The sequence below is a fragment of the Anneissia japonica genome, unplaced genomic scaffold (assembly GCF_011630105.1).
Source record: "Anneissia japonica isolate Jap-2015-1 unplaced genomic scaffold, ASM1163010v1 scaffold288028_len459517_cov177, whole genome shotgun sequence".
NCBI classification, from domain to species: Eukaryota; Metazoa; Echinodermata; class Crinoidea; order Comatulida; family Comatulidae; genus Anneissia; species Anneissia japonica.
In genome coordinates this window covers 412,227-429,820 of record NW_022733874.1, presented here as the reverse complement: position 1 = coordinate 429,820, position 17,594 = coordinate 412,227, and the positions used below count along the sequence as shown (strand labels likewise).

At 36.8% G+C, this 17,594-nt stretch overlaps 1 protein-coding gene across 1 annotated transcript in view; it reads right to left on the bottom strand.

Annotated features, from left to right (window-relative positions):
• Positions 1–17,594, bottom strand: part of LOC117116238 (sushi, von Willebrand factor type A, EGF and pentraxin domain-containing protein 1-like) — a 46,629-nt gene that overhangs the window by 22,414 nt on the left and 6,621 nt on the right. The window contains exons 5-20 of the mRNA XM_033260224.1: positions 15,834–16,019; positions 14,188–14,379; positions 13,526–13,720; positions 12,539–12,787; positions 11,174–11,416; positions 9,871–10,104; positions 8,610–8,830; positions 8,259–8,339; positions 7,381–7,600; positions 5,994–6,155; positions 5,645–5,806; positions 4,696–4,857; positions 3,936–4,187; positions 3,210–3,364; positions 1,695–1,980; positions 18–282 (exon numbers count right to left, since the gene is read on the bottom strand). Coding sequence (XP_033116115.1) covers positions 18–282; positions 1,695–1,980; positions 3,210–3,364; positions 3,936–4,187; positions 4,696–4,857; positions 5,645–5,806; positions 5,994–6,155; positions 7,381–7,600; positions 8,259–8,339; positions 8,610–8,830; positions 9,871–10,104; positions 11,174–11,416; positions 12,539–12,787; positions 13,526–13,720; positions 14,188–14,379; positions 15,834–16,019 — 3,265 coding nt within the window. The remainder of the gene's footprint in view (positions 1–17; positions 283–1,694; positions 1,981–3,209; positions 3,365–3,935; positions 4,188–4,695; positions 4,858–5,644; positions 5,807–5,993; positions 6,156–7,380; positions 7,601–8,258; positions 8,340–8,609; positions 8,831–9,870; positions 10,105–11,173; positions 11,417–12,538; positions 12,788–13,525; positions 13,721–14,187; positions 14,380–15,833; positions 16,020–17,594) is intronic.

The following is a 17,594-nucleotide window of genomic DNA, read 5'->3' as shown; positions in this document are numbered from 1 at the left end:
CTTCCAACACAACCCACCTATTTGCTTGGACATATGTGAAAGCAGATTTTCCATTGACGTAGAAGCTGAAGCTATTGTAATCTTGCAGGGAGAGGGCATTATCCATCACCACGCCATTTGCGTCCATCGTAGCGTACGATATTGGACAACCATAGTTCTTGGTGTCTGTCGTCTTCATCCAAAATGCGATTGTAAACTCATATAAATCTGGGATGTCACGCAATTTGCAATAATTACTCACGCTTGCCGTGGGAAACCTCAAATCATAAAATGTTGGCAGTTCTGCAAGAGAAACAAAATGATATAAAGTAATACAAAAATCCTTTTCCTTAAAAAAAAAAAAAAAAAAAAGAATTGTTTAAAAGAGAAGTTTACAAATTTAAATTAATTTTAAAACTGATTTAGTACACTCAGTTGCTTAATTTCCCATTTCTGAAATCACGAGTCACTTGTTGGAGATCTGGTTAAATCAAGGACATATCACTCTTACCAGGATAGGAAGCTGGCTGGTTTAGGATATGGTAAAACAAAGGAAAGGCGTATTAAAATAAAATATTGGCGTTTGTAAGCAATACATTTTAATTTTATATAGTAGTAAGTATATGAATAATTTTAATGCACTAGTTAGTTGATAACTTCATTCTAATTTGTTTTGGGTCTTTTTTCTGCATTTTTATAAATGGTTAGACATGGCCTAGGCTAGCCTATGTGATGTTAATTTAATAATACAAAACAAAATCACATCAATATATATCAATGTATTTGTGAACATACTTGCCTTATATCTTAACTAGCAGGTGATTTTATTGGTAGATTAGTTTGCTTTTAAGTGTGTAAGTATGATTGATTTGCATGCCAAGTGAAATTAGTACCCTTATTTTGCTTTGTTTTACCGTACCGTAATTCTCGGCTAGGCCTAGCTGTACATCAAGCCGATACGCAGTGCGGGCCACAGTGTGGCTAAGGAAAGTTTTGTTTTTCTGAGCATGTGCAGAATGTGCTTATCTGGCTCATTAGCATAACAATACCACACCATAAGGCTAATTCCAGTTAGACGGCTTAAACCAGCCAGCTTCCTATCCTGGTAACAGTTATAAGTCCTTGGTGAAATGAGCCTTCATAACATATCTAATTTCATTTTCATAGTGATACCACATGGCACTGAGTTGCGGGAGATTTGTGACCTGAGCTAACATACATTTTGTCAAATACATCTTTGATGATATTATTATACTATCTGCCTACATAATCAGAAAAATTTGTAACATTTGACAACTAAAACTTGCAATTAAATTGTTATAATTTGTTTAGGTTGGTTGCTAAGTAAGGGTTCACAGTACGTGAAGTCATGGGCGAGCTGTGCAACAGCTGTGCAGAACTGAAGTATGGAACTGGGTTTATAAGTTGTACTAATAATGACATTTCAACTTTAATTGCTCCAGCCGAAACACAAGGAGAGAGCAGCAGTGGGAACTGAACCGGGGACCTAGAGATCACCACAGTTCAGCGCACACAAAGTGGCTACCACCAGCTTAGTCGACTGAGCTAAGCTGCCGTCTATATGTTCCGACAGGTATACATATTATTATTATTATTAGTTCAGTTATTCTAAAACTATCTAGTGCCAAAAACGTTCATTTACAATATGGCAATCAAATTGTCTAAAATATTAATATTAAATGATTTTCATTTACCCCTTTCACAGAATGTTCCGGAATAACCAGTAACACAATGACATGAAAACTGGTTAATTCCATCTTGACAAGTGCCTTCGTTTTGACAGACAACGTTTTGAGTGACACATTCATCAACATTGACTTCACATTCCTCGCCACTGAATCCAGCTTGGCAGGTACACCGAAAAGATCCAACTGTATTCTGGCATGTTCCATTATTTTGACAGGGAGTTGATTCGCATTCATTTTTATCTGTTTCACAAAGTTGTCCTGTGTAGCCTGGGGTACAGTAGCATGCATAACTCTAAAAAATAATTAAATGTTGTAAATTATTATTATTATTATACTATTTTGATTATTATTTTAGTTGACATCCACTTCATTTCAAAAATGATAATTGTAATAAAAATATTTATAACACATTACAACCTAAGTTGTGTTTTCCTAGCAAGGAACTGGTACCTGATACTCACTGCCTAAGGACCTGGTCAATGGTACTGACTGCCTATGGACCTGGTCAATGGTACTGACTGCCTATGGACCTGGTCCCTGGTACTGACTGCCTGTGGACCTGGTCAATGGTACTGACTGCCTATGGACCTGGTCCCTGGTACTGACCGCCTGTGAACCTGGTCAATGGTACTGACTGTCTATGGACCTGGTCAATGGTACTGACTGCCTATGGACCTGGTCAATGGTACTGACTGCTTGTGGACCTGGTCCCTGGTACTGACTGCCTATGGACATGGTCCCTGGTACTGACTACCTATGGACCTGGCTTCTGGTACTGACTGCCTGCTTAGTGTACAATCAACATTTAATTTTAAACTAGAATTTAAGCTGATTTTTAGCTTAATAAATCAGCCCCTGGTCTAGTCTAGTAATTGTTGCCTAGGATGTGGTTCCCAGTACTGATTGCCTGTGGTCCCTGGTAATGGATTTCTAAGACCTGGGCTCTGGCACTTACTACCTACAACCTGGTCCCTGGTACTGACTGCCTATGGAACTGGCTCCTGGTACTACCTGCCAAATACCTGGTAGCTAGTAATTGTTGCCTATGGCCTGGTCGCTGGCACTGACTGACTCTGGACCTAGATGCTGGTACTGGTTGCTTAGGACCTCGTCCCTAGTACTGTACTGGCAGTGCCTAAGATCTGCTCAATGGTACTGACTGCCTATTGACCTGGTTCCCTATACTGGTTGCATTGGACCTGAACCCTAATACTAGTCTGAGTTGGTTCCTGGTACTGGTTGCCTATGGAGTTGGTTCCTGGTACTGGTTGCCTAGGACCTGGTCCCTGGTACCTGTTATCCATAAATTGGTCTATTGTAATTGTTGCCTAGGATCTGGTTCCAGACATTGGTTGACTAGGACTTGGTTCCTTGCTACTGGTTGCCTAAGATGTGGTCCCATGGTACTTGATTTCTAAGACCTGGGCACTGGTACTTCCATCCTACGACCTGGTTCCTGGAGTTGACTGTCTAGAACAATTTATTTCGGTGTAATTGAAAAACCAAAATTAAGTAGCTTACATTCAATTGATCAATACATGTTGCTCCATTGGCGCAGTTATGTGAAATACAGTCGTTGATGTTGACAGCACAGTTTGTACCTGAATAGCCAATGGAACACACACAGATGAAGCCATTCAAACCGTCCACACATACTCCCCCGTTGAGACAAGAATCTACAGTGTTTAAACAAAATGTATTTGAAAATCACTGGTGAAAAAATGTATGCTACATACAGAGTTAAATCAATTAGTATAATAGACTCAACAGACATCGACATACACAAACATGATTTGTGTCTGATGTCTGAACATGTAATAAACAATTTAGACAAAATCTGATCAGATGCTAGTATGACAAACTCCTAGCTTTATAGCTAATAGTCACAAGGTACTGTAGCATTTGCTGCAAATTTCCCACAAATGAAATGTAAAGGAATTCTTCAGGGAGTATGATGAAGGTTCTTTCATGCACACACATTGGAAAACTACACAATCTTTAGTGATGTTGGTTGTCAATGAGTGAAATACCTGGATAAACCAAATAACACCAAACTCAATCAAGCGGGAACACCTCTCAAAAAATGACATTTTTAGCTCATGGCTTCTTTTAGACGCACTCATTTATGATACTCCAATACTTTCTTTTATTTTCACAAGTTAAGTTTTCTTGAAATAAACTACATTAGAATATTAAAAAATATGATATTCATATTCAAAAGTCAAAAGTATATAAAGGATCACCGACCTGGCCTACAATCATTGATGTCTCTTTGGCAATTAACGCCTTCAAAACCTTTTGCACATGTGCAATAGTAGCTATTAGTTGCATCAGAGCATGTTCCACCATTCTGACACGGATTACTCAGACACTCATTCACGTTTATTTCACATACATCGCCAAAAATTCCTGCGGGACAGGTACACGCAAATCCGTCTTCATTGTCGATGCATGTTCCGCCATTTCCACAAGGTGATAAAACCGTACAGATGTCAATATCTATAAAAAAAATATTATATGTTATATATAAGATTCTTTCATTTTATGAAACCTTAATGAAAAAAATCAGGATGTTTATATTTTTAACATGCATTAATACAGGTTTGAAAACTGTTGTATGCCCATATATGGTCATGACGTGCCTATATATGGTCATGATGTGATGTCATCATCACCATATTTAGGTATGTCGCATGTTTTTTTTTAAATATTTGATAGAATCTTGTTGAAATAATCAGGATGTTTATATTTTCAACATGAATTAATGCAGGCTTGAAAACTGTGCCAATATATAGTCATGACGTGATTATATATGGTCATGATGTGATGTCATCATGACCATATTTAGGCATGTCACATGTTTTTTTCAAATAACATTTGATAGACTGGACAGGGCTTTAGATACTTTCATTTATCAGGATATTTATATTTTCAGCATGCATTAATGCAGCCTCAGCATTATGAATCTTATAGGTTGTGGGAAAGTAGTTGTAATGATGAAACTGACCTATGCACTGATGCATGTATTTTGAGCCTTTGTCAGCAGTTGTGAATCCCTGTTGGCAAGATAGACACGACATCTGACCACTGCTTGGTTGGTAGCTTCCGTACGGACACGGCTCGCAGGGTTCATAACCCGTACGAGAGTAGGAACCTGCTTGGCAAGCCACTAAAAGGAAAGGATAACAAAACACAGAGAATTGTAAGATTGTATACAGACATATACCTGTATAGGTAGAGAGGTTGGATGGATTTGCTACAAGTTGAGACAAATCACCATACCCGGGTAAATACAGTGTTATCCTAAATATTTCATTGTTTTCACTGATATATAAATAACAAATACCTGAATGTTACCATACCTAATAACTATTAATTGGGTAATAACATTTCATCGGTCAATTCCAGTTGGTACTCGATACAATATTAGCAAAATTCTCTTTGCATGCTTTGCTGTATTTATACTAACACAGCAGAAAAAAAATTAATACCCAAAATTGACTGTTGCATATATCTGGCTGCATGAACCACATGCAATACTACATTTTTTAAACAAGTACTAATCTAAAATCTAAAGTGACGTTTGACTTTTATACTTTTAAGTGGGGAAAAAAATAAACCAATGTAAATAAATATTTATTAGGTATAATAATATAGCAAATTACACAAATCAGAAGTGAAGTTGTTGGTCTATGAGTACGATAATTTTTACCTGGGTGAACCGATATATGCCCGTTTCCTTTAATAGGAAGTTACCTTGAAAATAATGTCTGTCTGACTGAGGCAAATATAATGCAAAAATGTTAACAGGTTTCTTTCATTCATTTTCGGTTCACTCAGGCAAATATTCAGGAAACAGACACATCATAGTTAAATTTTATCGCATTGTAACGTAGCCTAGCGCTTCTTATAAAAAGTGTGGGAAACAAAAGCAAAGAAACGAATATCTGACGAACCTGTGCAATCTGAGCTAGACACTGCTCCTACTGTCCACGTTGTTAAGTTAAATGGACATGGGTTACATGGAATAGATCTGGAGTCCGGCTGGAACGTGCCCTGCTGACACGCGATGCACGGCTCCAATCCTGTGGTTGAGTGCGTACCAGGTTTACATGGCGCTAGAAGAGTAACAAAAATGAAAATACCAACTATTGAATAAGTTTCACTGCTATTTGTAAAAATATATCGATTTCCTTATATAATTTGCATTTTTTGTTTTGTTAAATTAAAAAAGAAAGTTAATAAATGACACTTTGATTTCATAGCAGTGGTCATGTGACATATCTTTATGGTAATGTGACATACCTCTGCATTCAGAGAGTTGTTTAGTTCTGCTTGTCAGTGTGTATGTATTAGCGGGGCATTTTTTGCAGCTTGTCTGGGCCTCTGTATCTTGATACGTATTGCTTGGACAATCCTTGCATGACTTAGTAGTAGCATCATAGAGCATCCCAACAGGACAACTAACTGTAAACAAGTAAGCAAATCGGGATGAATATTCATGACCCAAAGCACTTACATATAAATATTTATGAATATCTTCTTCTAAATCCATAACCAAGTGTTTTTTTTTTTTGTAAACAACTGACCATTTTGTTAAAAATATGATTGCATAAAAATTACATGAAAGTATATGTATGATGGAGACATGAATACTGTACATTATGAATATGCATGACTCTTAAAATCCATAACCTGTGAAAAACTAACCATAGTTATAATTATATACCTCATACATAGATTCTAAGCATCTGATTGGTTAGAAGCAGGGCAATAGAAAATACTATTATTATTATATTCAAAATATTGCAAGACGATGGGTGCTGTTGAAATTTAGGAAATATGCAAAGAAGTGCACACACACTCTTTGATTGCCTAAGGCCTAGGCCTGGCTAGTCAAGCAGTAAGAATCTATGTATGGGGTATAAATTCAAAGAACAGTGAAATTTATAACCCCTTGGTGATGTGGAGAAGTTACCTATAGGGAAGATAGGCTACAGTCTCCACATAACCTTGGGGCAATAGATTTTTCACCATTCCCCTCATGAGCAGTCAATATTTGTATACTATATGAATGCATACCAAGGATATAAATATGTATGTTGTGGACATCAATATGCATGATGAATATACATGAGTGTCTTCTATGCACACTCCTTCCCCACCATCCAACCATAAAGGTACTTGTGTTTCCCCAGTCGCCCCACCGTTGAAAATGTTTAAACCAAAAAAATCCAAGCTCAAGTAGATAAAATACACAATAATGTTAGTTTGTGATCTTGAGCCCCCCTCATTTAATTATTGAGCCCTCCAAATTTAACTTGCACCCCCACTTCACTTCGCACTCCCCGCCCCCTTATCAGCCTCCCCATTTCAAAACTCTTAGATACACCACTGCTTGCAACTATGTACAGGTTTGGTGACAACATGTGACATTTAATGACAGAATAAATGTCATATTTAAATATATGGAGTGAAGTTGAATAGTTTATTGGTTAAGATACTTGCCTTCTAATCCCAGGGTCCTGGGATCAATTCCTGTCACAGCAGCATTTTTTTTTTCTCACTACCAAAACAACTCCTCTCCCTAAGCCCCAATAAGAGACTTGTTTTATAAAGCATCATTCCATCCTGTAAGTGGCAAGTTTACTTGCTGTTGGATGTGAAGGAAATTTTTTTTAAATATACTAACCACAGCTCATGTTCCTTAAGACTTGGCCAATGTTGCATGAAATCTTGAAGTCTGATGTCACGATGTCTTGTGCAGGTTCCGGAACTAAAACCTCACCATTCACAGTTATAGACAGGTTACCAGAGTCAACTAACGTCTGTATAGTGGTGACGTACTGTTCCAAGGCCTGAGTCACGTCCATGTTGGTGTCTCCAGCAACGCCACCCGACATCATCTGTTGCTGTTACACCAAAAAAAAATGATAATTTTAATAGTTTGCAGAATTAAAATTAGGTAAGTTTAAACAAAAGGCAGTGGCTGGCTGTTACACTAGTCTTACATGAATTTATAATTCTGATAGGATGTTACTGTATGTGTCAATTGAATCAAAACAATAACATCCAACCAGAATCAAGAATTTGTTTAAGACTGGTGTAACAATAGCCATGACCTAAAGAATAAATTAAAATAAATCTTAAAGCTCAAAGATCAAGCCTCAAGTCATGTTAGATAGGACCAATCCATTATTTCATGAGGGGTATTTTTGTGCTTTTAATTTACAGCTCTGTACATCAAGCAGTATTACAATGCAGTCCATATGTTTTGCATAAACATACAGTATACTTGCAGAGTTGAGGTTGTCTGTAAAATTGTGGAAGAGCTTTTTTCTGAAAGAGTGTAGTCTGAACCTTAAAGTAGAGCACTCATTACGTTGTACTATGGTTGTACTCTGGTCGTGCGACCGTAAGCCGACGAATCCAACTTCGCTCCCAGATGAGACACAAGGAGCATGAAGATGGGATTGATCCAGGGACTAAAGTTCTGGAAAGATCTCCATGATTCAGCTTACACATAGTGTCTACCACTAGTTTATCCCCAAAGCTTTATATAAAACTTACCTGCACGGCAGATCCGCTGACCTTTGCTGTGGCGTTCACAGTAATCACGTACCGAAGGACTTGCCTTCTACGGCGATTAGTCTAGTACGAAATGTAGCAAAATGAAAGGTTGCATTGGCTGTATTTTGTAATATAATTTATAAATATATACTGTAAATATAAAATAACCATATAATTGTTAGTGAAAATTTTTTTTTTTTTAAAAGGCAGCCATCTTTTAAATTGCTGGCTATCCCCTTGTTTGTACATGAAAAAAAAAGAACATGTTGCACATACATTTTATATTCAGTGATATGTATTCTACAACATATCCAATTTTTACAAGATATAACAAAAAAAAAAGCAACCAACCTCGAATAGACCTCCAGAAACACCTTCTTTACCACAAAACACCTCCACATTTTCAACCTTACATGTATCTGGATCGTTGCACAGCCCCTTAAAAAAACCATTCAGGCCTTCAAACTTACGAACTAAATCTTGTTTGATTTCTAGTTCTCCTTCTTCACTGGAGCAACTGTCGGCGTAATACTGCACACTGAGATCAACATCAGCATTTGAAGGAACCATGCCTAAAGTATTTGTTGTTAGTAATTAAACAAAAATTAACATACATTTCCATGGTAACAACACAACCTTAGCTACATACAGTTGGGTGGGACAATTTATTTATATTTGTTTCGCTCCACCCAGTAGTATAAGAGGATTCCTTGTAGTAGAAATCAAATGTATCTATTATTTTTTTTTAATTTATTTATTAATCTTCATCATGCACTCACAACGAGCAAAAGTAATTCAATAACAAAACAGAAAGGAAGGGATGAACAGGTGTCAAGCACCTCTATCTACATCTCTCCTTAAACCAAATTTACACCGCATCTAACAAAAAAGAGATATAATAAAAATACAGTTCTCTCTCTAATCAGAGACCCCTCCTATTTAAGACCCCATTTCTCCTATTTCTATAATATTTTTTTCTGATTTCTTTAAAATTAATCTTTAAATGGATTGAGATCTGTAGTCCGGTGAGTGGGCCTGGGCTTTGACCATGGAAATTTTAAAATGCTTCCAGGACAAAATGCTATCTGTACGCTGTCGCAGTCCAAGAGAAAACGCTCTAAAAGAACCCAAAAATAATATTTCCATGACTACCCAACAGTCAACCTCTGTACAGCATATACTTTACTGCTGTCTGAGGCTTTCAAAAACTCCAGGCTGAAAAAAAAAGTTCTTACAAAATATATTCAAAAACTTATCATACAAAAGTTCATAGAAAAACATTTAATGACAAAATGTCCACCATTTTTTCAAAAATTGTCTTCAAACATCAATAGATTATCATAAATGAACAAATCAATTAACATTCCATCCAAAACGAAAATCTGGCAAAAAATTTCATCATAAAATTATCATAATATAAAAAAAAAGTTTACCTAAAACACTTCATCCAAGAAGAAAATCTGACAAAAAGTTTATAAAAAAATTATTATAAAAACAATAATATAAAAAAAAGCTTATCCCAAAAAAGTTCATCAAATATGTCATCCAAAAACATCATCTTAAATCTTTCTCACAAAAGGAACTAAAAATATATTTTTAAAATATAACTTACTTGAACAATCAGGCCACGGAACTTCGAACTCCAACCCTGGATCTCTAAAGGGATCTGGAAATTCAGACCAGGTTGGATCCCCATTGTCATCAGTTGTACAAAAGTAAAGTTTTTCAGGGGTGCGGGAAAAGTCGTAGCCTTGTTGGCAGGAGGCTGTGCAAAACTGACCTCCCAGCCAGGTTTCACAGCCGAGAGCTCCGTTAACAGGGGCAGGGTAAAATGGACATGCATATTCTGTAAAAATAATAAAGTTTGTTGTCAACCGAGCCTTGCATCTTTCTGTTTGTATTGGATTTAAATAATCCCACAACCCTCATTAAACCCGCGAATGAACATTTGAGGGTCGTCAGGTTGCATCTAGGTCTCAAAAATGTAATAACAGTAAAACTTCAGTGGATTCCTAAAACTTGTTATAAGGTAACTTAATAAAATGTGCACCAGAGGTGTATCCCGAGTTACCAGAGGTGTATCCCGAGTACAGATGCAGATACGGGCGGCAAAAGTAATACATAGTATTTAAATTATCGGCAGTACTTTTTTATATTCATTTCTAAAACTCTCAAAACTCAACTTTTTTAATTATCTTCTTTTAACATAGCTGTGAGACCATCATTTTTTTTAGAGCGCTTAATAAATATTAAAAATTATTAATATCATTATTAAGGGGTGGGGTAACTAGGGTATTTTAGGTCTTAGGGGGAAAAAATTGCCGACCATAGCTCTAAATATTCTATCCATCTCACTAGTTCCAGCTAACCCATCCCACATCTCTTTCAATTTCATCAATTTCACAAGCACTTCCACTATACAGCTAATATTAAATTGCAAAAATCCCATATATTGTTGAAATCAATCCCATAAGTCCATCTACTTAGCTAATTATTTACAACCCTATATTAGCAATCAATCCCACAATCCTCCTTAATTACTTACAACCCTCCAACTAGTCAAGGTTAAAAACCCTCAGTGTTGAATCCAGAAATTTAAACTTGAGTGGGAGGGGAGAGGGGCTCTGAAAGTGATTTTAAACTGTAAAGAGAGTCCAAAAGTAAATGTTAAGGCTATGGCACCTCTATGGGTTGAAATATGGTACTCTCAAATTTAAAATTGAATGTAAATTTTTTTTTTTCCACCCATATTTTTATAATTTAAAATATTAGATGCCCTGGGCTTGATATGGACCTATGGCCGATCTCTGAGCTCACTTGAATCTGACTCTTATTCTTTTATACCAAATCTTCCAACCTTCTGTACTTAGCATTTCAACCACACAATTCCAATTTAATCCCTCTTGCTTACTCACGTTTCACTTGGACGAAAAACGAACAGACTTCCAAGTTGCCAGCGTCATCTCGGCCTTCAATTCTTACTTGCTCTTTTTCTCCCCAGTAAAATAAATCTCCAGACAGCCTTGTATGGGTGAGAATCACGTCCTGACCTGAATTGTCAATGAACACTGGGTCAGGCCACGTCACTTTTGTACTTCTCTCACTACTTTCCTTTGTGATGTCAGCAGGGCATGATTCAAGCCTCGGTTCCTCTACATCTTTTAATGTAAAAATAAAAAAGTATATATAATAAAATAATAATTAGTTCATTTCTCTTTTTTTGGGCCTGGACTTTAATAGATAACTAGAGCACAGAACAGATACTATCAATAAGATTATAAACAATCAAAGTATCAATAATAATTTATTATCTAACAAGGAAAATTTGTAGGAAGGAAACTCTGCTATGCATTCTATCCTTCCTAATCAATGCAATATGCGAGTCTCATGGTTAGAAATTCAAAAATCGAGTTTATATTATATGTGGGTAGATCACATTATAAGCTTTCATTTGGTATTTCAATGGCTTCCCTACTATAAGTAAATCCAGAGATGTGAGCATTTAAAGTTTAGGTGTATAAGAACCATGTTTTGAGAAAATTGGCCTCATATATAAACTAACCTGTACAAATAATATGACTAGAATTTATACAGAATATGTGCAGAGAACACTTTTTTGGCAAGAAAATTCACTTACAAAGTATACAGTCATAAAATATAAGTATCAAGTTTTCAAAAACATTAAAATCAAAATTTTGTAAAAATGTTCAGTTCGGCCTGTTTTGGTGAATATCTCAATATGGTTTCACTAATGATGCGTCTCATTTCGTGGTGAGACCTCACATATGTTTATTCCCAATTGCTCTATTCACAATTACCTCACTCGATCTAGAACTCCTATTCACATACCTACCCATAACACTTTTCAACATAATATTTTGTACTCCGGCCCTACAATGATGAACAACCTTACGCCCCCAATCATTATACTTGGTCATGATTTGATATGTACTGTCCGTCTGTTCATCCATTTCTTTGTTTGTTTATTTATCCATTTATTTATCTCCTTTTGTGATTATTTGACTTTTTCTTTTATTTGTTTATTAGTTTTATCACCATTTATTTTTTTTTATTATCATTTTCTTTATCTATTTATTTGTTTGTTTTGGCATTCTCAAGGTGTTGCCATCTTCTAAAGCTTATTTATTTTGTTCTTTTAAATCACGTCTTATTGTATATTTATGTTTGTACTATGGAAGCGAATAATGTCTTGAATGAATGAAAAGATTTTAAATTCCTATGTTTCATTAGGTTCTTTTCGAAATAACAAAATATCTCACCTCGAACGGTCACAGTGAACGTACACGGCTGCGACTTTAACTGATTGACGTCAGTAGCTACGTATTTCACATCTGTATTACCGATTTCAAATGAATCGCCAGGATTGAAGTTGGACGTAAGAATGGGATCAAGACCAGAGTTGTCAGACGCTGACGGGGGAATCCACATCACCGAAGCTGAGCTCAATCCAGGGTCATTGCCCAGTTCTATATTCTCAGGACAGTCATTCAACTCAGGAGGGGTTACATCTATGGAAAGATATTAATTAAAGTACCTTGAGTAGAATTAATTGTTGAGGGCACATTTGGTTGAAAAACACTATTACATTCTAATTCTAAAAATACATGCTAAGGGCACAGTTATGATACATATATACTGTATTCGAAAGGCACACAATAAAATGCAAAATACTGGTATGCTTGTATCAGAATATAAATACATATTAAGGGCACAGTATGATGAAAAATACTAAATACTATACTTAAATTTGGGCTATTAAATATATAGATAAAATTTATAAAATACTGTTATGCTTGTATTAAAATATGAATACACAATTTAGGGCACATTATAATGAAAAATACTAAGTAGTTTACTTAAATTTGGGCTTTCAAATAATATAGAACTAATGCCAACCAAGAAATCAAAAAAAAAAAAATATTTGGTATTTAATAGAAAATAAAATGCTTTCATGCTCCTTTTACATTTTTTTTTAAAGAAACAGGTTCACTGAACAAGATAGAAAAAATGTATGAGTGATACATCACCAGCATATAATACAGGTCTCTCTCTAATTAACAATCACCTCTTATTCCCTCTAATTAAAGACCAAAGCTAAAGACCATGGAAATCCCAGTCTCAAAAGTGGTCTCTAATTGGAGGGAAACAATTGTATATGGAGACTCTTGATTTCTTGCTGGAGTGCGGGTGGCTGTCTCGGTTCCCGGGAGACCCCCGTGACTCGTCAGAATTCCATTTCTACATACCCTCACACTGCACTTCATTATCTTGGCCAGACCATCTTGTATCTGCCTGGCAGGTTGTTACATCAGTGCCTTTAAGCGTATAACCAGCTTGGCATCGATATGTGCAATGGAATTGGTACTTCTGTGGTTTGCTTTGACATTGCGAAGGACTCACTTCAACATTTGCAATCACAGGCAGTGGTGGGCATTCCTTTGCTACCAAGAAATAATTAAAAAAAGAAATATCCTAAAAAAATTGTCATATTTAATTTTTTCTTGAAGTACATAAACATTTTTTCCCCTTTAAAATATAATAGTATTAAAATTCTTCTTTACTACATTTGAAAGAGAATATACAAATATGAGACTTGGAGATGGGAAGAAAACTCTGCAGTCAAGGATCTACAAATTCAAAATATAGGGGGCGGCCCAGGTAGAGACTTTCAGAGTTGGAAGGTCTAGACCACCAACCAACTCACCATTGTTGTGGCTGAGGGTAAAATCATATGATTATGGCACCTCTCGAAGGTGTAAAACTCACACTTAATAAATTTTAACACAAGTTTCTTTTTTATCTCCAATTGTTTTTTAGAAAAATTTATGGGCCCCAGACCAACTGGCGATGCCCTCTTTTACCCTTCCCTAAATCCGCCCCTGACTACTGTGGAATGAACTTACTGTACCTTGGCATATCAGCTCATTCCCTGACCAAGTCCCGGTGTTGTCTTTCGCTAGAATGCAGGTTCGTGTACTATCTCCGTCTAGTTCATAGCCCTCATTGCAATTCGTTTGACAAGTTGTCTCTATCTCATAGGATGTTGAAGAGCAGTCACGCCGTCCATTTCCAGGAATTGGGAGTGCCTCACATGTTATTTCTAAAAAGTTAAACAAACAAAATAATTGCACATTATCAATCAACTATGCTCGCCTATGGTTCTGGTGGTAGAACAAGTCTTCTCGGATAAGGACTATAAACCGTAGGCCCAGTGTATACAATGGCTCGTGCGCACTATAAAGAACCCAGTACATCCTTCGAGACGAGTAGGGGGATACCTCGGTGTACTGGAACAGACAGCCCCTATGGTGGACTACAAGAGTTGCTGGTACCGGGTTACCGGGTAACACAGACACGAAAGGACCCTTAGGGGCGAAGAAAGTTATTGATCGAGTTCCTAGTCCACAATTTAAGCCAAAGTCAGTCCGCCGGACTACTTTTGGCCGCTAAAATCGGTCCACTGGGTTGATTTTAGCCGCTAAAATTGGTCCCCATTGGATAAAATTGATTCATCGGCCTGGCCACTTGTAACGCGTCTGCTGACCGTAGGGTTGGATTGTATCTCCAGTGGATGGAGTGGAAGGAAGTAATTTATGCTTCTCAGATTACACTTGAAAAATCTTTTGCAGTTACAGAATGATTCGTATTAATTGCTTTTGTGGACCCCGTTGTGGACGTGTTTTATCAAACCATGAAGGAAATATATTATCCTAGGTCTTGTCGACACACAGCATGCACCATTTTCGGCGGCCGTGCTTGGCCTAGGTTTGGGTCTAAAATGAAACACAAGTCTGATTTATTAGTTTAAATATTCCATATTGTTTTGTGGGATAATAAGTCATACAATACCGTAGTTGTTCTATTACATGAAAATAAATTGGTCAATCATTTCTTTAAAATAATAGCTCATGTATTTCGTTGCGGCGTTATAAGCAAGCACACAGAACAAAACAAGGTAAAAACTAAACTAAAGCGGACCAATGACCATATCGTTTAACTTCTTTTCTAACTTTACACCAAGTTTAATGGGCGTGAAGTGCGAAAATAACATAAGGCCTACTCATTTTTGTGGCTGATACTCAATTGCACACACAATGAATGAAAAATTATTATATAGAAAGAGATAAGATATTTATCTATCATTTGATTAAAAACCAATATGAACAACGATTAAAAAAAAATACAGGTTAAACTACTAAATAGATGCCGGACCGATTTTGGCTTAGGTGGACTGCATTTGGCGCCGGACCAAATTTTTCCTGACACTTCCTGAAAATAAAATAAATAAATAAATAGGCCTAGGCCTCCTGCTAGAGACTAGGTCAAGGTACAGTATAACAACTCCCTGGTCTAGGCAATACCAAAGTCTAGGCCCCTAGGCTATGCCTATAGGGTCTAGGGTATGCCTAGCCCTGCCTATAGGGTCTAGGGTATGCCTAGCCCTACCTAGGACTAGGCTAGGCCTCCTCCTTCCTGGACCTAGGCCTAGGGCCTACCATCTGATTGACTGATCGACACACATGGAAATAACAAAAATGATTAGCATGTACTTACTGGTGCATTGCAATGGACTGGCAGACCAAACACCACTACTAAGACACGTAACTTCCGTTTCAGTTCCAGTATTCTGTCTATAACCAGCTTGGCATAAAAACCAGCATGTTGTGCCCAGAACGTTGTCGCAATCAGCTGGAATCTTGTGCACTCCAGGGCTGTTAGCTAGCTGTTCGCATCTGATAGCTAGGCCGTGAAAAAAAAACAGAGACATAAAATAAATAAGATTAAGAAAAGTCCTTGTGTTTTTGCTTGGCTTGGTTATCAAAGCTTACTTGCCTAGCCTATCTATCAGTTTATTAACAAACGCGCGTAAAACAAAACTTACATACATAACTGTTTTGAATTTCCCACCACAACCACACCATACCATTATCACCGCTGTTCTAAACTTGGTGTCCCGCACTCCGTGACAGAAGATGACCCATGTCAATCATTATAACTAATTTACATAACGACCGCCCAGATAGGCGGTGTTCCCCTTCTTCGCGATGTGCATGGCCTAGGCTAGGCCTAATTATACTCGGTGTATTCTCGTATTTTACGGTTGTACTTAGTCCAACTAGGCCTGCCCCTTTTTAGTAGGCCTACAATAATGTTAATGTGTATTCTAGCCAGGCTTGATAAGGCCCAATAAAGAAAATTAATTGTTATCACCCCCGCGCGCATGTCTTCTATACACCATTTTATTTGGCCTAATTTGAAACAGCGCCGCCAACGTCAGGAATACGATCTTTTATGCTTGGGGTACAACGATCGCGACCTCGCTATATTTATCCTATTGATTGATTACATCGTAGTTAATACTTACAGCTCCAAAATCTTATTATACAGTATATTATCATATTTTGCTTATTATTGTCCTATATATACATTTATTAATTATCTTAAGTGTGTATGATGGTGGACATTTGGGAAGAAGACGTTCGTGAGTGGCCTGTTTTAAGCTTTAATGGTAAGATTTTTAGGCTGATAATTTCGTTTTGTGATGGCCTCCCACGTGAGTCACGTAGCGGTAAAAGTAGCGTTTGTCCAGCTAGCTGTGCTTGTTGAATATGCATCGTTAAGCCGACCCTGGCCTGGCTTCTCCAGATTCGGCTCAGTTTATGAATAGTTTATTATAACTTCACTGGGTTATATTTTACTACAGTTGCAAATATTGTTGGTGGAAAATATAGCCGTATGTATATATATATATATATAGGCCTAGGCCTATTCAAACTTTATTTCAAAAATAAAAAACAATAAATATACAATTTCTGTTCTTGTGACGGGGCCCTAGGCCTATATATGTTGCATGGTATAAATAACCGCTAGGCCCCTATACATAATTAAATGAATGAATGGTAATCCATATTTTTAAAAATTGATCTTGATCTTAAACAGATACAAATTATTTATTTTTATTTACTTATTTGAATAATATAGTAATTTTTTTTTTTTGCATTTATTTTCAGATATAACTGATTATTTTGTTAATGCCCCTGCATGTGATGATCAGCCAAATCATAACTACAGAAGTATTCTTGAAGGACAAAATTACTTCAACTCTAACTGGATCGACACAGTGTACCACAAGTACATATCTGTACAGTGCCGGATCATTGATCTAAAGTCCAAAGTCCGTTACTCTCAAACTATCGGAAGGGAACATGATGTTCAGATTACAGTCAATAAAGATGCCAACCAAATTATTGATGTGGACTGTGACTGTATTGCTGCAAGAGGCAAGTGTTGCAGTCATACTGCTGGCTTAGCCTT